The sequence below is a fragment of the Pocillopora verrucosa genome, chromosome 3, assembly GCF_036669915.1.
Source record: "Pocillopora verrucosa isolate sample1 chromosome 3, ASM3666991v2, whole genome shotgun sequence".
In the NCBI taxonomy this organism is placed as follows: Eukaryota; Metazoa; Cnidaria; class Anthozoa; order Scleractinia; family Pocilloporidae; genus Pocillopora; species Pocillopora verrucosa.
Genome location: NC_089314.1, coordinates 3,933,270 through 3,954,286, shown reverse-complemented (window position 1 = coordinate 3,954,286; position 21,017 = coordinate 3,933,270). Strand labels below are relative to the sequence as shown.

Below are 21,017 nucleotides of genomic sequence, written 5' to 3'. Positions count from 1 at the left end.
CTCTTCCTTTAATCCTCTATTCTCCCGTTTTTCTGTCCTTTCCTTCTACTCCTCTCCCGCTCCCCCGTTCCCCTGATTTCCCATTCTCCCTTTCTCTCTTTTCCCCAAATTCCCGCTCTCCCGTTCCCCTGATTTCCCATTCTCCCTTTCTCTCTTTTCCCTAAATTCCCGCTCTCCCGTTCCCCTGATTTCCCATTCTCCCTTTCTCTCTTTTCCCTAAATTCCCGCTCTCCCGTTGCCCTGATTTCCCGTTCTCCCTCTCTCCCGTTCCCCTGATTTCCCATTCTACCGTTCTCCTGTTGCCCTGATTTCCCGTTCTCCCTCTCTCCCGTTCCCCTGATTTCCCGTTCTCCCTCTCTCCCGTTCCCCTGATTTCCCGTTCTCCCTCTCTCCCGTTCCCCTGATTTCCCGTTCTCCCTCTCTCTCGTTCCCCTGATTTCCCGTTCTCCCGTTCTCTCGTTCTCCCTTCCACGATTTTGGTAACATTCTGAAGTGAGTTTGTTCATTCCAGAACAAAGAACAAAGATAGCTACAGAATCGTTAGTCCCTGACAGCCTTTCAATTTCGGATCGGGTGAGCAGGGACGATATAACTTTCAATATTTCTTTTTTAGCGTCGATCTCAGAGATTCGAATCAGTTCGATATTTATTAAATGAATTAGACAACCTGAATATCAGTAATCACCCATAGGTACTAGAGTGGCACTGTTTGAATACAATCTGGCGTCTTTGAGAGCTAAGACAATGACACCGATGGGCCAAAATTGCCGTAACCAGCTGTAATGATCAGCTTTTAAAAAAAAATCTGTGAAACATTTTGATAGAAGCGAAAACTCCGTAGAAAGATTATACATTTTAATCAGATTGTGGTTGAGTTCAAGAAAGGAATATTTCCCTAAATCTTAGAAACTTAAGGCTTCGTAATCCATTATGTACGAACAGACACGCGGTTCGTAGCACCATTGGAATCAATCAGTTCTTAGAACACAAGAGAACTAGTTCTTGCCGGAAATGTACGTTCGGAGCGAAGGGTCGCTCATACAGCTTTCATTATTCCACAAGTCTGTGCAAGGTAATCTTAGAACATGAATGAGGTTTTTAGAACCCAATACTGGCGTAAGATGATTTTAAATCTATCAGAAATAGATGCGAGAAAGTACAAATGACACGTCTGAACTCGCAAAGAATATGAATTAACATCAAGCGGGATCGAATTATTCAGTTTCTTTTGGAGTGATAAATGTAAGTGGCTCTCAGAAATGTTTGACACTGTCACCTGATGGTTTGTTTTGAATTCCTTTGGGCATGAAAGATCAAAACAAAGCCGATATATTTTTGTAAGCATCAGCTTTGCTTTCTTTTACCGCTAAGCATTTCTACATATTGAAGTTTTGTCATATCCTGAGTCAAAGTTCAGGCAAGTCAATACGCAATTGCGTAAAAACAATATTTTCAAACCATGTGAAGTACATGGGACTTCTATTCTCAGTTTTCACGTTAATTCAGGCACATTATTTACTAAAACATTTAGTTTCTGTTTTGAAAATTTTAATTTATTGTCTATCTTACGTTTTCATATAGGCGCTTCTAGGATATGTGATTTAAAGTACTATATCTCAAATTCTGTAGGGACGACATTCCAGTGTCGGGTAAGCACCTTTCTTTTGCCATTCAATATGTCAAATTCTCGCATACTAAGGTATCTGCCTCAACGCACTTAAATCACTCTCTTGAACAGTCATGCATAAAAAATTACGCAAGGGTGCTAGTCGTTTCAATTTATTCACAGGAGGGAAACTAACTCAACCGCAAGGCCTTCGCAAGTTTGTTGAGGGTTCGAAGTTAAAGTCAAATTTGCGGCATTCTTCACCGTCGAAGGTACTTCAGTTTTTGTCTTTCTAACTTTACTTCACATTTTAATTAGCAAGGAGTATCTAGCTGCTGAATTATGTACAAATTCGCATATCGTGACTCGATCCGCACGACATCATCATTGTTAGCTACTATCAGCCGATTATAATTCGCGTCAATTCATCAAAGATTTCACGAGGCTTTCTTTAGGTTGTGTTGACTATTTATCCGCACGACTTACATCAGTGTAAAATTGAACAAGTCAGAACTATACCAAAGTGATTACGGAAAGTTTGATTGTGTTCAAGTTGTTGCCTAGCCTGTTTTGGCTTGCACTGAAATCATGAAAGAACTATGAACAATTTACCAACATTTTGCAGACAATTTTAAACTTGTCTTTGTCAGAATGTGCTAGAGGAACTGAGTTTTTTTTATTTTTGTTTAATTTTTCTTATATACGAGAATTCAATGAGATCATGTTCTTGAGATTATCGCTCGAGTTGGAGAACTCGGTGTACAATGTTCGAGAGTGCATTGCATTCGCTTTTAAAGATGCCAAGAGCAATAGTTCTTCGGTATTCATCGTTACTGGGTAACTTAGAAATCCATTTAGATTTTATTATTGGTTTGTTTTGTCGATTGAGTTTCCTAAAGCCAAGTCCATCTTCCTCCGCCCACAATTGGTATTACCGTTGCAATTAAATAACTCGAGTCCCACAATTCTCAGGAAAAGCGATCTGGAAATGAAAAGATTAAACCTAATAATTTTATCACTCTTAACACCGCGTCAATGAGAGTTCAGCTCAAAAAGAATACTTCTTGATCTACGACCTCAGACTTCTTTATTTATATTAGAACACAAGTACTGCACAAGGGAAACAAACAATCAAACAACCACACGCACACAAAACTCACAGTTCCTCCATTTGGCTCCGATGAAGAAAAAGATAACGAAATACAGCTATTGAAAAAAAAACATGAACAAAAACTCAGCTTTTTTCAAAATTTGCTGTGGCGATTTATCTATCTTTATCAATATCGAGTGGTTGATAGGTTTCATACACCCCGTGGAGCAGCATAACAGTTTTTTTAGTTTTCCAAACTAACATGTGTGCTAAAATAAGAAGTAACTTTACATGGATGACTGAGTTCTTAGCATTTATTATTAAATCCTGTTGAAAAATGACAACGCCTCCGACTAGAGAGTCGCTTCATACATTCCTGGGTGGCAAAATGCAAAATATTGTTAATCGCATCGAAATCTTCCATCCGTTTGTCTCTATTCAACTTTAATTTTATTAAAGCAGCGCTGTTTATGACTCGCCAGTTACTTCATGGGCTACCGCCCCCTTTGAAATATTTGACAAAGTATCAATGGTAAATTATTCAAAATCTTTCCACTTATCAGATCTTGAAAACAAAGCGATACAAAAAATAGACTAAATTATCATCTTCTTGCAATACCTCGTGAAGTTTAATGTCATTTCAATGTCGACTTTGTTATTTATATATCTTGGGTTGAGTTGAAAGGCAACACTAATTGATAGACTCAAGCGTCTACGATATTTATAACGAGTTGGCGTGTTTCCAGGTTGTGTTACTGTAGTTTTCAAAAACTCATTAATAATCATAAGCCCATTAACCTATCAAATGGTAGATAATACATCACGTGCAGTGACTTTATATCGATAAACCTCATCCTTATTAGTATGCGGTGTTTTATCAGATATAAAGACACTGCACGTGACTTATGAATATTAATTAATTATCAACACAGAAACTGACACAACAAATGGTGGGAACATATTCAACACTGCACGTGTTGACTTTGGGATAGCATTCTCGATTAAATTCCTCTCTTCCTCGGCATTTTTAGGCTTCCGAAAAGCTCTGGAACAGGACCCCATGTCCTATTCGGTTAGTAGAAGAAAAGTACAAAACACGTGTGAGATTTGATTTTCTTGCATACTAATTTAATCCCTAATGTTTTTCTCGTATGCTAATTTCTAACGTTCACAAAAGCATAATTGTTATGAACTCTCTTGACACACGCTTTTCCAAGAATGTTTTTGAAGCCGTTCAAAAAACTCGCAGCACGTGTTTTATCGGGTCAAAAACCACTCGGCTACGCCTCGTGGTTTTAAACCGATAAAACACTCCTGCTCGTTTTTTAAACATTACATAAATAGCCACAAAAACGACAAAGTCACCTTAATTTATAAGCGTAAACCTATATTGATAAATATCAAAATAGAATGGTAAATTAAAAGGATACCCGTACTTGAATAAGTTTTGTGGTCCAAAAGTCTCCAGTAATCAGTCCTTTTCCCTGCTTCTGTGTCCTCTTATAGATTTCTTCTAAAGTTTCAATTTTCTTACGCTTATTTGGGAGACCGCTATGTTGATATAACAACGACAAAACAATATTTATTTTTCAAGTTTTCAAATTAAAGCTACAGCAAGTCTTACCACCAGGTAGCTTAAGCTAAGCTAGGCGGGCAAGTCTTAAAATCTAAGGTCTTATAAGAAAATTCCAACTAACAGTGCTTTTATAATTACATATTTATACAAAAACATTTTCATTATTAAATGATAAAATTAGAATGAGGCAGAACGACTCGGTGGAAATCTTAAATATAGAAAAGGCCTTTAAAGGTGTTATTAACTACTTAATAAAACTTTACTTTTGGAGTGATCTCGTTTATGTCAAGGACCGAATTTTCTCTCACGAAAATTCTTAGCCAACTGATTTTTCATTTTAGATTTAAATAATTTTTTTTTCTGGTATTTCCCCAGGAGAGCATGGTGTCTCACTTCATATTCTAGAACCGATTCTTGGGAAGGTTTAAAGGTTTTATGTAGAAATTTATTAGAGTTAAAAGGCGAGTGTGGCGAGAAGACACAGAAGACGTTTTGTAACGCAAATAAACTACCCTTGTTCATTGGTGCGGAAGCAGTGTCAACATCACGCGTAAAAAAAATGATTTTTTTTTATAATACAAAAAGTGTAGGGGCAGAAGTTTAGTTTTGTTGAACAGAAGAATGCTTTGTTTATTTATCTTAGAAAAAAATACACGAGATGTGGTGCATGATTCTGTAGCAGTAATACTTTGTTTAGGAGAGCGCAAACAGACTGTCCTTAGCAAATGTAGAGAGAAATGAATAAATACGTGGAGGGACAAAGTTGCCTAGGTTTGCAATAGGTGATACTCCCAAGTACTTTACATAATATTTGCGGTCAAGGAAGACATTCGCATCCTTCTCCTTGTCAAGTATACTTATTTAAGGTTGAAAGAGAAATAAACCCACAAAATGGTTGTTTAAAAGCTGTCATGAGACTCTCGACACAATTTTGTCTTATTTGCACCTGAAATTCACTTATTCAATCATGCAACCCTTCATTAATTTATTCATCTATCAGTTCATTTACTATTGTTATATATCAATGAATTCAAGAACACGAAGATTTATTTTATTTTCTTTGTTCAGTAGTTTACTTACTTATTTACCTATTTATTTGTTTATTTGTCTAGTAGAAATGGCTCTCACTGTAGATCAAGTGTTTGAGAAAATTGGCAGCTTTGGTCGATACCAGAAGCTTTTGCTTCTCGGCTGCAATGGGCTGATTTTCTTTTGGATGGGTTTCGCTGTGCTTATCATGACGTTCATAGCAGCTGATCCCGGATGGAAATGCGTAGCAAATAGTACCCAATGCCGCTTTAATGGCTCCATGGCGGCATCCGACAAGAGAAGGTGTGACATGAATCGAAGCGAATGGGTGTTCAATGATGACCTGACATCTGTAGCGACAGAAGTAAGTGGCTTTTGAACCACAATTTGACATTGACATTATTCCACAAAGAGATGCTTGTATAACACCTGAAATGCAAATTTCCGAACAGGAAAACTTCTTTTTACTGCCTTACACACGTGTGACGTATCACATCACATGACCTGGATCGGAACGTTTTCCAATGGCAGTCAATTAAGCATCAGGAAAAAAAAAACGGAAAATTTGGTTTTGCACAATATATCATTTATTTAATCATTTAGGATTCTTTAGCCTAAGAGGAATGCATTGGGACAACAAAAAAGGGGAAACTTTGCCATCAGTTACCCTTCAAAATAAAATTTGGCAATGATAAAATTTGCTATTTTAGACGATTAATAGCTAAAAGTGTGTACGAGAGAAAGGGGGATTTATTAGAGTTTTTATATAGATAGCTGATTCTGATATACTATGACATTATCGGTGGCATAAATGTATTGTGAGGAAGATACTCCTGTTCACCCTACATAGGGTGTAAGGGAATAAATAAAAAAAATAGGATTTCTCAAATTTTTGAACAAATAAAGGTATCATATTTAGGTTGTTATAATGCAACTTGATAGTTAAGTTAGTGAACTTTAAATTGGTCATTTTTATTTATTATTTCCAGTTTGATCTTGTCTGCGACAAAGCAATATACGTTTCCATAGCGACGTCGATGATATTCTTGGGTTTCCTCCTGGGTGGAATAACAGTTGGTCCTTTCGCTGACAAGCTGGGCAGACGAATCACCATTTATTCGTATGGTTGCATCATCGCTTTGTTCAGTCTTCTGAGTGCTTTTCCACATGCCTACTGGCTGTTTGTTGTCTTCCGTTTCCTCGTTGGATTTGGAGTTGGTAAATGACGAATTTATGATAAGAACCTTCTGTTCCTGTTTTATGCTCCTGTAAAAATTCAAAATTTCCTTTATTGTATTTTGTATTTGCCGTTACAGTATTTTCTTCACTTCATGCCATTTCACCTCGTCTCCAGATCCCCTTTTCTATTTTCCTAACCTGCCCCCTCTGCTATTTCTCTTGTTCGATCCCACCCTCCCCACCTTGCTCCTACTACTCATCCCCACCTATACTCTCTTTGTTTCACCTTCTTCTTCTCTTAGCCTTTCCATACTTCCATCCTCTCCTCTGTTTCTCCTTCTAATGGGCATAATGGAAATAAGAACTTAACAGTGGCCATTCTACGAGGTGGCTCCTCTTTTTCTCTGACCTCGTCCACTTCTCTAACTCGTTCTTTTCCATCAAAACTTATCCATAACAGTTTTAATTGAGAAACATGTGTGGTTGCAGGTGGTTCCAGTATCGGCATTTACGTGTTAGTGACAGAGATGGTCGGTGTTCGTCACCGAAGTCTAATCGGTGTTTCATTGTGGTACTGCTGGACATTTTCTCTTCTCTTTTTGGATCTTCTTGCATATTTCATCCGTGATTGGAGAACACTGGCACTCGCCTGTGGTGTTCCAGCTATTCCAGTTGTTCTCGGATGGTTGTAAGTTTTACAGATTTTCTCTTCAATACATTGAGCATAAATGAGCACGCAAAAGCTCCCTGCAAAAAAAATTGTCTGCGATTGAGCAATGCAGCTTTTTCAAGTTATTCTTTGCAAATTCTTTCTGTCGTATTATTACTCTGAAGAAAATAAGTGATCGTGCGATACAAACATTTCGATATTGCTAAAAACTGCATAATTAATTCAGGAACCATTGCAGGTTATCTTTTTTGTTCGTGATGGGGTGTGCACTTATTGAGGACTAAAGTACAATGTTGAATCCAACACATTTAGCATTACCAGGGAGTCTCCGCGCTGGTTGTTATTGAAGGGAAAAGCAAAGCGAGCCGAGGTTATTCTCAAACGCGTTTCTGAAGTTAACGGCAAGGAAATGCCTAAAGACGACCTGATGGAACCTGAGGACCAGACACGAATAGGAGATGTGCGCGACTTGTTCTCATCCAAACTGATGGCACGGAAGACGTTGTTGTCCTGGTACATTTGGTAAGTATATTATGCAGAAAAGATTGATTTGGATAATTTCAGTTGCTGTGGCTGCTGCGTTATTGTTGATTGTTATTTTGGTGCTATCGCTGATGATGTCTCCTCAAATTATATGTTGGTGTCTCATTTTCTTTGTAGACGAATAGTTAAAGGTGATTTTTTTTTGTCTTTGTTGGGCTTTTGGTTTTTTTTTTTTTTTCAGTTCTGTTTTGTTGCGATCTGATTTGCAGTCTGCTCTGTTTTGCTTTATTTTTGTTTGTTTTTGCCTTGTTTGGTATAGTTTTATATTCTTTTTTTGTGTGTGTTTTACTTTTATTCTTCAATTTACCTGTTTAATTAATTTGCCTACAAGAAACTTTGTTTAAAAATCTAATGCTTCGCAAGGAAACTTTGCACTCTAATTTCTTTATTGCATAGAGCAATGGCATATTTAAGGGTCCAGTCAGACATGTGGGGTTTATTATACCTGTCTAAACACCAAGATCGCAATTCAATTCAACTTTGAGTATTTATAGTCTACTTATCTTGAATATTTATTAGCATGTTTATGGTTTTAGGTAGCAAAACACATCTCAGAAAGTCAAGATAGGAATGAGTCATTCTTAAACTGAGGTTGTTTTTCTTTTCCTGTCAAAATTTTAGGTTCGTATGTGGCATGGTGTACTATGGAGTGTACCTTAGCACTCCAAATGTGGGTGGAAACTTATACATGAACTTCTTTCTTACAAGTTTCATTGAAGTATTCTGCCTTCCAATCATTGTGTGGTCATCAGATAGGTGAGTTCAACCGATACCAAAATATAAGCAGGGTAATTTAGAATCATCAACTGAGTTGATAGCGTAAATTGGCCACCGTATGACTTAGTTATAGTCAAAGCGTAAATAAGTTTCAAAGCTGACGTTTCGAGCTTTGGCCCTTCGTCAGAGCGAATAGGGGAAATATGGGTTTTGTGTGCGTATTTATATGGAGAAATCGAGCTACGCTATTGGTGGGAATATGGTGACGAGGAAACAAGAATAAATTAGTTGAATGAAAAGCGCTTCTTGGTACCTCGGGGAATTAAGAGTGCAGATCGGTCGCTAGACACTTTAATCCCCCTACTCATTCGAAGCAGCATATGGCAGTTTGCGGCCTTTCCCAAATCTAGGCAGTTCGGGAAGCCGTAAAACTGTAAAACAAACATTTACCTTTCACATCGCCACTAATAGCATAGCTCCATTTTCTGCATGTAAACACACACACAGCTCGCAATTCCTCCATCCGCTCTGACGAAGGGCTAACGCTCGAAACGTCAGCTTTGAAGCTCTTTATGGCCAATTTACGTTATGAACTCAGTTGATAATACTTAATTACCCTGCTATATTCCCCCAGCAGCACAACAGTTTCTTTAGAAACATAACCCCTAAACAGAAGCAGTTTCTTCGCCATTACTTTCCATTTAGAAAACATTTCCCCTTGCCCTCGGTGGAGTGTCAAGGGTGTGTGAGCTGAGCATTTTATGTAAAAGCTTTATATCTCAGACAAATTGTCATGAAAAGAAAAAAATACTTCCATGAAAAGTTATCACTTTTCATTGGCACCAAATGATTTCTTTTGGGCTAACTTTCGTGAAACATGGAACTGGTAAATTATAATAACTTAAAGCCCTTTGTTAAGATACATTTTAAAAGACATGAATGAACTAATTGATAAATGAATAAAAAATGAATGAACGAGAGGATTAAAATGAACGATTAAATGAATCAGCAAATAAATTGATGAAAGAATGAATAAATGAATACTGTGGTGAAACAACATCCACTGAGACCCGAAGCAAAGGAAACAAAAGCTTGTAAATCATACTGGTTTACGATAATCGAGAAACTTCAAGCCATAAAATGTTTTATGATAGTCTCTGTATTTCACTTGTGCTTCAGGTTTGGAAGAAAAAAGGTTATCATAGGCAGTTTGATTCTTGCTGCTGTCTCTTCCATTGGGGCAGTACTTTTAACCACAGAAGACGATTCCAACAAAGGTAAATGCTTCATTGAAAGGGATTCGAATTTTGTCTCATGTTTTGAGCTAAAATAGGTTTTTCTGCCCGATTGGAGCGTTTATGGGGCTTTCCAAAGGCAACAGAAGTGGATCTCCAAACCTTGCTCCCTGCAGCTGGTTTTCCGTGCATTGGTTGGTAAAGAGTATATTGGGCATGAGGCTTTATTAAGTGACAAAGACAGCAGCAGCGAAAGGGGCTTGAGCAAATGCGCTCGAACTGTTCTCGTTCTGCTACAGAAACATTCGTTGCTGAGATCTGTGCGAAAGACATCGGTATCAAAGGCGTTTGGTTTTTATTTTCAGCACCACAATTTCCTCTCGGCTTACATTGTGTATGTGATGGCCTGCATGATAAGAATTTTAAAATCAATTCTATATGGCTACGATGACTTTCTCACTCTAAAAACAAGTGCAAAATCTTTTTAACGTGAAATCGCAGAGGATGTAATATTTATACATTTCTAGGTGGTAGATATTTTCCTTTTTTTTCTTTCTTGTGATTTCTCTCGGTTAAAATTTGTTTCCCTTCTTCTTCTAAGGGATGTTGGCTGGAAGGATAATCTTTTCAATGGTCTTTGCTAAGGTTTTTATCACTATAACGTTTGATTTGGTCTACGTCTACTCTGCAGAGCTCTTTCCTACCGTTATCAGGTAAATCTTAGCTATAACTTCTTTATGCTTCAGCAAGCGCGGTGATTCAAGGGGCTGGGGGAGGGGGGGTTCACGTACAGTGTTCTTTATAAAGAGATCTGTCTTTCTTTCATGTTCCTAGGCAACACACCTTCATACTAGAGAGCATAAACGGTTACTGGTATTGTCTTGAAATATTTTTTCTTTAAAAAGGAAAAATAGATGTGTTTACCGAATCAAAGAAGTTGGCTTTCCCCCCCCCCTCCCCTTCCCCCTTCCCCCTTCCTTACTTATTATTCCCCATATCAAAAGCATCAAAAGCTCACTAGATCTGCCCCTGTGGAATTCAAACAAATTATAACAGGTGGGTGAGCCGAGACACTTATGCTGCCAGCGCTTAGTTTGCAGGTTTTTACCTTATATTTTTATTTATCCTGAATGTTTCTCAACTCATTTGTAAATTATTTGCTTGATCTCAAATGACATTTTATTCGAAAGGGAGATTCAAGCATTTTAAGCATTGCCTAGCAATCATCTCCAAATGAGGTAATCCTGTATTTTAATTAATGTTCGTCCTATTAAACTCTCAATAGAAACATCGGTATGGGAACCTCTACTGCTTCCGCAAGGATTGGAGCATTTTGTTCACCGTACATTGTTTACTTGGTAAGTAAACCCGGTTTCACTACTCGCTTTATTAAACAATTTTGTACTCTCAAGGCTCTTCCCACTTTCCTTATCTTCGGTTGAGAGCGGGACGCTTCTCGCGTATGAAACCATAATGCCCTGTCATCATCGACTTCCCCTGGTGACCACTTATGTTTAATCGCCAAGGGGAGAGGGAAAGGAATTCGAGGGTATCACATAGTTTTCAGGGGCAACCACGGGGGGATTAGTAGCTACCAACAGAGAAGGCCTGCAAAAAATTGACTGCTAATTAACTGCCAACGAAGAGGGGATCACGTAATTTTTATCATGACACAACCAATTCCCATCCCCCCCCCCCCCTTCAGGGTGAAGCAATGACCAGTCCCTAACATCTCTCTTTTAATTTCTTGTCATGTCGATGTAGAGTAATGTTCACATCATGTTGCCTTACGCTGTCATGGGAGGCAACGCCCTGCTTTGTGGTTTGTTGTGTTTGACTCTGCCTGAAACCGCAAACCAACCAACTCTTGAGACTATTGACGCTAAGAAATACAGCACTACATCTGGAGAGGACGAGGACGAGGACGAACATGAGGACAACAACGATAACAACAAAAATGTCACCGAGGAGGAAAAAGAAGCCTTAGTTAATGGAGAAGTTGCTAATGATGACAATGCATAAATAAAAATGCATTTTAAGAGCATGATTAACCAAGGAGAGGGATTTGAAACTAACAAACAAATTGTGGATTGTCTGCATGTTCACCCAAATAGAAGGGGAAAAAAGCCCTGTTCTGGAAGGAATAGTAAATCTGATTGCATGTGTATGCTAGGGCGTGTCACCATTTATTGCCTAGTTTTTTTTCCATAAACTATAAATTTACATTAATTAAGGGGCAAGATGTATTTAGAATGAATTGACACAACTCTTACGAGTGCACTTTAATAGGACGACATAGGATAATTTTGTTAGCAGTAGAAGCTAGTGGTATATATCTTTTTTAGAAATTGTAAACAACGATTTTCCACGGAGTCACGCTTTGGCTAAAAGAGGATTTTTTGCTTTGTTAAGTTGTCAAGTGATTTTTTTCTTTCTTGACCAATAAGGGAGATTCAAGAAGAAGAGCGGCTATCCTTCTGCACATGAAAATGCCCAAATATTTGTCATTTTTAGATGCTGTTTATTATTCGGTTTAGTATGTTTGTTTTCTTCTTGCTACAGATGGCTGTCGTCTGCCTTCTTTTTCTTTTCATCATCCTGAGCAAGCAGCTCCATATTTTGTCCTTCATCTGTTGTTTCCATGACTTCCAAGGTTGGTTGATCACGTGTCTCCGGCAACGTCATGCACAGTAACCCAGCTATCAACGCGTTCAAACCCATAATGCCAAATGGTAGTAGTTTGTGTACACGTTGCTACAACAATAACAACAACTTTTAATAATAGAACAAAAATCATTGTTTCACTGTTTTCATTGATTGCCACCGCACCTCACACCATTACTCGTACTGAGGCCAACCTTAAAGCCTGAATCCTAACTTCGATTGGCTAACTCAGTTCTACATTGATATCTCATTTCATGTAAAGTGCATTTCTCTTAACATGCCGGCCTTTGTCAATGTGTACTAGAATTGCACTCTCGGGATATTTTCTAGAATTTTTTACCTATGAAGAGGATTATTTAAGAAATGATCCATTGAGGCCTAAGATGCAGAAAAGAAATGGTTGCCGAGAGACAGCTAAAAGTCAAAAGGGGCAATTAAACTTACCGAATAAACAATGTAAGACGATAGGAATGATCCCACGCGGGCAGCAGATGTAGAAGTTCCCATTCCAACATTTCTGAGGGTGAAAAGAACAAAGATGAGTGGGAAAAATCAGTCTAAAAGTGAAGATCAGATCCCTAAGGGCCTATTTACACGGTACGACTTTGTCGCATGCGACAAGCTTACGACAGGCTTACGACACGAATTGTTTCGTGTAAATCAAACCTACAACTCGCTTACGACTCTTAAGTCATGTCGTAGGCCTGTCGTAAGCTTGTCGCATGCGACAAAGTTGTGCCGTGTAAATAGGCCTTAAGGAAGACAGTTGGTCGTCTAGTTCTTGGTTTGCTGTCAGACATCTGTCGATTAACTGTCGACCGTCTGTCAGTTAACTGTCGGACATCTGCCGGTTGATTGTCGGCCATATGTCCTTTAAATGCCTATTGTATGTCGGATAACTTTCGATCATTCGTCGGTTGACTGTCGGTCATCTGTTGGTCGTCTTTCGACCGACAGTTAAATTGGTCATTATAGAACAGTAACTGTTGTTCACCTGTCGGCCGAGGAGTTTAAGTCAGCCATCGGCCAACGGTTGGTGATGACTCAGTGTAGAGGTGAACATCATTCTTTTAAATTATCATGTTACCACGACAACCAAAAATGACCAGTGATAATGCCTTTAGTGGATACTAGTAATACGTTTAAAAAAGGCAGTTAACCTACTTGATAAGCATTAAGTTATGTCTGTTCCATACAGATAAATTTACCAATATGCTTTAGTTGGATCTGAAACCCTTTACTGACTTTCTCAAATTATACAGCGCTTTATTTCTTTATCATTATCATCATCAGTATCATCGTGGTCGTCATAGTCATTGTTATTTTCATCGTCATTAACTTCATTATGTTTAGCTCCTGGAACATTCTTTCCCCGAAAATATGGGCGCATAAGTACCTGACAACCGTAGGAAACAGTTCAGCGGAATAGACGTAAAATCCGTCAAAAGCAAAGACGATGAAAAACTTGGCAATACACAACGAAAAGATGATTTTTCCAGCCAATATTCCTAAGATAGAAAAGAGGCAAACACATAGCTGTCAGCGTTTATAATTCAACTTTACTATTCATGTTTGAGACAGATACCATCCTAGCGGCCGTAATTGGTTGTACTCGTTGCTATTGTTGCTGATTTTTTTTCCATTTCTGTTGAGTTTTTTAGCGTTACTAGACAAGACAAGTATGAGCTTAACATGAACGGCATCGTACAACGTGCTGTGTGACAGAAAATTTAATTTATGACACCAGTATGGTCTGTTGAATATAAAACAGTGTACAATGATAACTAGTCAACGCTTAGGAATTTGACTTTCAAATTCGGAGTCTTTTGTCTTGAGTCACAAGTTGCTATCGAGGCTTTGGACCAAATACATGGGGGATAGTTTCCGTCTCATGTAGACTCCATGGAAAAGTTAAAATGCATGAGAAAATATTTTCTGGAAGAGATGACGTTTCAACCATTCTTTTCAAATTCCTTGCAAATGGCGAACGTCAAATGCATGAGGGTTTTAAGACAAAATAAGTCTGAAAACTATCTACAATTAGATTTTATCATAACGTCCGCCTGAGAACATGCACAAATATGATATGCTTCTGTTAAAATGAACTAAACGGAGAATTGAAGCGGAGAGGGGAATGTCATCACTAGAGTTTCTCAGTGACCTCGCTAACCATATAATCATTCAATGGAATAAGACGACTAAACTACCAAAAGGTGGGAATTGTAAGCAATCTTAAATTTGCAAATATTCCATTCCAACAGAAAGAAGTGTTTACTGAACGGCGTCCGTACCTTTACTTTCCCCATCGTCAAATAAAGTGAGCACAACGGATCCAAAAGAACCAACAGCAGAAAAGAAAAGACCACAGCATATGGTCTTCTTGCGGCCAAATCTGTTAAAAAGGTCATGCATAATTAAGATGGGGGGGGGGGGGGGGGCGAACTTGTTTAACGCTAGGGGACGCACTAGTAAAGGTGGTAGGGAAGACTTGAAATGTGGCGAATTCACCAAAAACCAATCGAAACAGTATGATGAGATTCAAAAGTAAGGGGCCCTTTTCTCGAAAGTCCCCTTAACTTTACAAACCCAAGCCATATTTTGAAATCTGCGCCAATGGAATAGCAGTCCAAGAATATGCTCAAAATTAGGTCATTCTGTCTATTTTTGTATGAATTTCCTAACTATCAAAATCTCGGTCTTAAACTGGGTTAACATAGCAAAAAGAAAAGCAGCTTTACGATCAGGACCGAAACCTATAGGAACTTTCAATAACTGGGCCTTGGATCGCTGACGGCTCACATAACATTATAGTAAAAGACAAACCTGTTACATCCCCAGGCAAGTGCGGGGTAGGCGACCAATGCTACAGTACTTGTGATGAAGAAGTTGAGGTACACGTTACCACCAACAAACGGAGAGCTGTAAGACACTCCGTAATACACCATGCCATTCACAAACCTAAAAGAAGAAAAAAGCCACAGTTTACAATAAAAGACGAAGCCAGAAAATATGACAGTGTGAAATGAAAAGGAGAGACATGGGGAGGAGTTTGGCCGTCATAAACAGATCTGCAGCAGAAGTATGTTTGTCAAGGGCAATAGGGGCATCTCACTCTTCTAAAATTCTATAAAAGTCATGTCAAGGGGCGAAAAGCCACAGGCTTTTTCTCGATGTTCTTTCGATCCACATGGAGATTTTTGACGCTGAGTTGCAGTGGCAAGCCTCCTGTTCATGAGAGAAAAACTCGTATACTTTATTTGATTAAGTGTTCATAGATTGATTGGCTCAATTGACTATTTATCCTTATATTAACTGCAAAGCGGTTTTATCTTTTATCTTTTATCTATTATCTTTTATTTTAAAATTGTTTTATGATTAGGAATAACGGTAATCACTAACTGAATTTAAAACCTTCATGTATACTTGTTTGGTACCGAGCGAATTTCCAGTGAGATTGGGTTGTTCAGTGAAACAATTAAATGTAAACAATCAAGTTTGAGTTTTTGTTCCAAATTTGCTATCCCCTTAGAGAATAATCAGATGTTAGAGCTAGGTATTGATTAAAAAAAAAAGCAGAGGGCATTTACCAGCAATACCAAGATATGAGTGTTTTGTGAGTCATAGCGCGCGTCTTGAACAAGTCCCGCAAGTCTCCCAGTCGCTGTTTCTCGCAATCCTGTAGTGGTTCTTGAGGTATTGGTTTCTTGTTGAATTTGGCAACCTTGTAGAGGATTTGTTCTGCTTTTTCAGTTTTGCCCTTCACAAGAAACCATCTCACTGACTCTGGAGTAAAACTGAAAAAAAGAAATGAATTCAATAAATAGATTGAACTTTATTTCGTGCAAAAGTAAGCGTTTATGATGCTGGGAGTCGTAAGGAAAGAATGTTGCAGTTGTTAATTGTTGAAGGTCACGATAAGGGGAAGTATCGCTATCTATACTCATTAAAAATAATAATAAAAAAATAAATATCAACTCACAACCATCCAAGCACGAATGGAATTGCTGGAATCGCCATTATGATTGATAGCTTTCTCCAGTCCCTCACAAGATATGCCAGCCCGGCCAGCGCCATGTTGGAGAGATTGAAGGAATACCAAATGGAGCAGCCCGCAGTGCTGCGATGACGAATTCCAACGAGCTCGGTCAGAAGAACATAAGCGGCGATGCTGTACCCGCCTGATGTAGAAAAAAAAGGGCATGAATATACATACTTAACCCTTCAAAGGTGTAACTTAGGAATAGTTTGTGTACCTTGGAAGTGCTGGCGTGGTTAGCTCTTGTTTTCTATCCCTAAATTAATTTCGACTTTGGACACCGATCTTTTGAGAGCAACTGAATAACCTGGAAGTACACGCAAAGCCACAGCGCACGCCTCATAACCAGCCTTTGCTCTTTTTATCACAGAAAAGTCCTTATTTTTAGTTAGGAATACCCCTCTGGTACACCTTCTCATTATTTAAGTAGATTTCTTGGTGGAAAGGGAGGTGCAATTTCGTTATTTTACATAACAGATTTGTGGCCGGGCTATTAAGCAATATTGAACATGATGGCATCGGTAATCATTCTCATGGCACATGTGAAAACAATTTTCGGAAGGCGTAGTAGCTCTTTGTAATCTCGAGGTGCGGTCTGTGTCCAATGTCATATTTAGTTTAAGGTAGACACAATACCTGTATAGTTTCTGGGGCAAACTTTTCTTTCAAGATTACCTGCGATAATTTCAATTTCTATTTTAAAAGATGCCAAAACACTTTTTGTAATGCAGTTTTGGGTGGTACATGACCTAGTCCTATTTCTTCCAATGTCATTTGCTCTCAGCATGAACTACAAGTGCTATGCTTTATCGAATGGCGTAAAAATGTTTGTAGAACTTTACATCACATACAGGTGACTGTGTTTCATCACTTCATCTTAACGTTCCTTACGGTCAATTCACTGACCTATCCCGAATCCAATCAAACATCTGAGGAGTGCAAAGAGCCAAAAAGCTTCAGGAAAAGCGGCCAACAGACTCATGACTGACAAGATGAGGCCAGATAAGTACATGGTGATCTTCCTGCCAAACTTATCACTGAAAGGACCAACAACAATTCCGCCGAAAAAGAACCCAACGAAAATCATGGATGATCCTATGGTACCGTACAAACCACGCTCGCACACCAGATCAAACTATAGGCAAATAAGTCAGGCAGTAATAAGGTCTAAGGATGGCAGCAATATTAATTATAATAGTAATAAAAAAACCTTTTATTTTAAAAAGTAAGTTATTTTTCATAATCACTTAGCTCAGTATGAAAGCTGTTGATATTACCTAATAAAGGTTGAGGTACTGCTTTATGATTTGGTTTATCAGCTGAGTTTAAAATGTAAATTGACCACCCTAAAGAGTTCCGGAAATGGATGTTTCGAGCGTTAGCCACTCGTCCTTCGCCGCTCTGGGGTTAACCTTGGAAACTCTCTGCTGTGGCCAATTTACATCATTAACTTAGTTGATAACCAAATCATTATTTGATATTTCTGAATGGCAATGCCTCCTGAAAATCTACAATGAGCCACTACTTCTTTTCTCCACGGTCATGAATGCCTCTTCAAGTTACATTATGGGAAAAAAGGCCTCTTTTAATTTATGTGACCACTCATCGAACCAACGAACAGGCTCTAGTTGGCGCCTCTGAATGAATAGTTAATCCTTTAACTTTCATAAATGACCAAGAGAGAATTTCTCCTTATAATATCAATACAGAATCAACCAGATAAGTGATGAGAATAAAGAAAAATATCAATTTGGGGATAATTAGTTGATCTAATACTAAATTCTCTGAACTAACAAAATTAAAATTGTATGGTTGACAGAAAGGAGAATTACAAATTTGATCTGGGAGTTAAAGGGTTAAAGACCTCTCAAGGGGAGTGTGAAGAAATTCCATTCTAGGATTTGAGAATACTCCCAAAGTATCTTACAAAATTAGAGGCGACGAATGGCACTTCTTTTTTCCTTGAAATTAGAAGAGCCCCCATCAACTCTAGGCGATACACTGTCCTTTCCAACAAAGACATCATATTCATCAGGACGTAGCCTGTGAGAAGGCCCTCATTATCAGCACTGCAGGACGCACGTTTTGCAGCCCGCGGGAAGATTTGAGACGAGTCGAGGAGAAGTCCTCTAGGGGTATGGCGCTGATATGATCATTATTAGTGCCAGACCCCTTGCAGACCTGCTGAAGTGCTAACAATCAGGGCTTACTCAGATCAGGACGCAGAAGCATCTATTTGATTTTTTACTGATGTTACCTCTGTCACGACTGAAGTGAAATCGTCCACAAACTCCCACTGATCACGAGAAATATTACATCTGAAATTATAGTCAGGGTGTCTAGACTTCATGGTGCCGTTTAGTTTACAGATGCTGCTATTTGCCACACACCTCCACGGTGGCTCAGCGGTGATGAAGACCGGAATCATCACAGGCCAACCAAACCAGAAGAAAATCAGGCCATTTAGGAATACGAGGAGAAGAATCTGATAGCGACCAAAGCTACCGATCTTTTCTAGGTATTGATCCGTTGTAAGCGCCATGACTGCGAGGAAGGGAAAAATTACAATAAGCACTCTGATGTAAGAGGTCTGAGAAGAGCAGATAGTTTAATGGTTCAAAATTTATAACAATTAAAAACATTACAACAATAACAATAACTAAAATTACTTAACTATACGTAATTTTGGAGCGCATACTTGGTAAGGACGTCAAATTGTAACAATTATGCTTTGTCATGCTAAAAAGGCCCTATTTTTTTTCAACCATGGCCTTTTCAAAGGTCTTTCAGCAAACACTGCACTTCACCTTTTCAGACTTATTTTACGTCATTCCCGTCTTTGTTTCTTTTGATTCACTCTATATGCATTTGTTAGTGGTTATTATAATCACCAACAGAAGAATCATTCTGTAAACTACGAAATGTGTTGCGAGTTATAACGAACGAGACATTGAGGTTTAATTGTTTGACTGATTTTTAATTACGTGTCTTTGAAAAAGTGTCATTCGGGATGCAGTTTCAAGAGGCTCTTGATTGTTTTAAAATGACCTTTGTTTGGATATCGTGACTTAACACCAAGTTATACAACGCGTGACGCTTTCATGAATTAACCTTTTGTGTCTGTGATGAAACAAAAGATGGTTTACATCAAAGATCAAAGGACATGCCAGTGCTCAGGGTTCGTCTCAGTGATAAAAGAAAATGACCTGACTTAATAACTGTGCTCAACTGTGCATCTATTTAAAGAATGGGATGAGCGTCTACTGTGAATAATAAGTATGTTTTTCTTTTTCATTCCCTAATCAAAATGGAGTTAAGGGATGATTTGATGTGTTGATTCATCGATCCGTGACAAGAACTGGACATGCCTTTACTTTATTTACAATCCAGTGTATTTCAAGTTACTTATTTTTAGCCGAGTCTCTGTCGCTAGTTTTCATACGAGAATATCTTGCAATAATCTCATCAGTTCCATTGGATCGAAACAATCTGGAGTTACTGAATCAAAGAACACAGATATTTGCCGACAACTTAGGAATTTACAGGATGAAAAATTAACCGATCTCATTATTATTAAAACGTCGACAGCACGATATACCCTAGAGATTAAACAACGCCATCAGTCTTATTTTGTAAGATTGATGTCGATAGCTACACTCGGTAAAATTTCCGCACAGCCCCATCCTACATTATGCATTCAGTTCTTAAACAGAGAAAACAATGACAAAAACAATACATTTCCGTTGGGAAAACAGATTTGTTTTACAATAGTATGGGGCTGTGCGGAAACTTTACCCTACACTCGTCTACGGGTTTTATAGTAGCTTCAGGAAAGTCTTAAGTCTTGAATACATTCGCATTAAATTTATGGGCTGCGGTGGAATGATTTCCTGCATGATCCACAAAAACCCACTTTCATGTCGATTACAATCGTACAAAACCGGTGCTAAATGTATTTTTTTTCATATGTGCTATGTACTACTGAGCGTTAAATTTAGTTACGAAGTCAATTTCCATATCTTAATGGTGCTTACCTCGGATATTCAAGCCCAGAGTGGGTCAAGAATTAGTTGCTCTTCCAATCTGTGCCCTTGATATGTTCTTCAGTCTCAGCCTTAGTTTATATCACTAACGGTGGTAAGTTTCTGAAGAAACTGTGGTTCTGCGTCGGTGGGAGAGAACAACAGGTAATTTGGTACTAACAAAAGAGTTGAAAATGTAAATAAGCCGCCATTAAGAGCTTCAGAGCTGAAGTTTCCAGCGTTAGCCCTTCGTCAGAGCGAACAGAGGAATTGTGGGTTGTGTGTAAGTTTATATGCAGAACATGGAGCCGCGCCGGTGGGACATGGTGACGAGAAAACAAGAATAAATCAATAGAATGAGAGAGATGGTAAGTATTGCGCTCGATATAGAAATACAGAAAGATATATTTCTTCTTTTCTCGAGCGTGGCCCGATGCTCTTATCCTAGCAGTGTGCAGGACGCGTGCTCAAAAAAACTCACCATCTCTCTTACTCTGTTTACAAACATGAAGCTATTGACGTTGCTGATTCTAGCAGTATGCAGGACGCGTGTTATATGAACTTTGTAAGGGACCTCGCTCACCGTGGCTCAGTGGTAGGGCATCCGAGCACGAAATCCGAAGGTCTGAGGCTCGATTCCTCATGGGAAC

At 38.6% G+C, this 21,017-nt stretch overlaps 3 protein-coding genes across 5 annotated transcripts; 1 reads left to right on the top strand and 2 right to left on the bottom strand.

Moving 5' to 3' along the window:
• Positions 1-8: 8 nt before the first annotated feature.
• LOC131774479 (octapeptide-repeat protein T2-like) lies at positions 9-506 on the bottom strand. The gene has a single exon (XM_059090508.1). It carries the CDS (start codon positions 504-506, stop codon positions 9-11), a length of 498 nt encoding a protein of 165 aa, XP_058946491.1.
• An 892-nt stretch (positions 507-1,398) lies between these two features.
• LOC131774443 (solute carrier family 22 member 15-like) lies at positions 1,399-11,830 on the top strand. 3 transcript variants are annotated; one of them, XM_066164408.1, is made up of 12 exons: positions 1,399-1,649; positions 1,790-1,878; positions 3,728-3,768; positions 5,388-5,665; positions 6,291-6,519; positions 6,970-7,168; positions 7,463-7,672; positions 8,315-8,449; positions 9,590-9,687; positions 10,247-10,358; positions 10,931-11,003; positions 11,410-11,830. In XM_066164408.1, the coding sequence occupies exons 4-12, from the start codon at positions 5,390-5,392 to the stop codon at positions 11,665-11,667; spliced, it is 1,590 nt and encodes a 529-aa protein (XP_066020505.1). In that variant the 5' UTR covers positions 1,399-1,649; positions 1,790-1,878; positions 3,728-3,768; positions 5,388-5,389; the 3' UTR covers positions 11,668-11,830. The 3 variants fall into 3 exon arrangements, with proteins under 3 accessions (XP_066020505.1, XP_066020504.1, XP_058946440.1); XM_066164407.1 differs by lacking the exon at positions 3,728-3,768 and having other exon boundaries at positions 1,401-1,649; positions 5,385-5,665; XM_059090457.2 differs by lacking the exon at positions 3,728-3,768 and having other exon boundaries at positions 1,407-1,649.
• A 371-nt stretch (positions 11,831-12,201) lies between these two features.
• Positions 12,202-20,621, bottom strand: LOC136279923 (organic cation transporter protein-like). The gene is made up of 10 exons (XM_066164409.1): positions 20,380-20,621; positions 18,603-18,889; positions 17,252-17,480; positions 16,289-16,487; positions 15,897-16,103; positions 15,133-15,267; positions 14,601-14,701; positions 13,706-13,817; positions 12,754-12,826; positions 12,202-12,399 (listed from the first exon to the last, which is right to left on the bottom strand). The coding sequence occupies exons 2-10, from the start codon at positions 18,885-18,887 to the stop codon at positions 12,202-12,204; spliced, it is 1,539 nt and encodes a 512-aa protein (XP_066020506.1). The 5' UTR covers positions 18,888-18,889; positions 20,380-20,621.
• Positions 20,622-21,017: the final 396 nt, after the last annotated feature.

Coding starts and splice junctions, on each gene's coding strand:
- LOC131774479 (XM_059090508.1), bottom strand. CDS start 506: ATGAACAAACTCACTTCAGAATGTTACCAAAATCGTGGAAGGGAGAAC.
- LOC131774443 (XM_066164408.1), top strand. CDS start 5,390: ATGGCTCTCACTGTAGATCAAGTGTTTGAGAAAATTGGCAGCTTTGGT. Junction 7,673..8,314: donor TTGTTGTCCTGGTACATTTG/GTAAGTATATTA, acceptor TCAAAATTTTAG/GTTCGTATGTGGCATGGTGT. Junction 11,004..11,409: donor CACCGTACATTGTTTACTTG/GTAAGTAAACCC, acceptor ATGTCGATGTAG/AGTAATGTTCACATCATGTT.
- LOC136279923 (XM_066164409.1), bottom strand. CDS start 18,887: ATGGCGCTTACAACGGATCAATACCTAGAAAAGATCGGTAGCTTTGGT. Junction 17,481..18,602: donor TCACTTCAGTCGTGACAGAG/GTAACATCAGTA, acceptor ATTTGCCTATAG/TTTGATCTGGTGTGCGAGCG. Junction 14,702..15,132: donor CTTGCCTGGGGATGTAACAG/GTTTGTCTTTTA, acceptor CCTTTTTAACAG/ATTTGGCCGCAAGAAGACCA.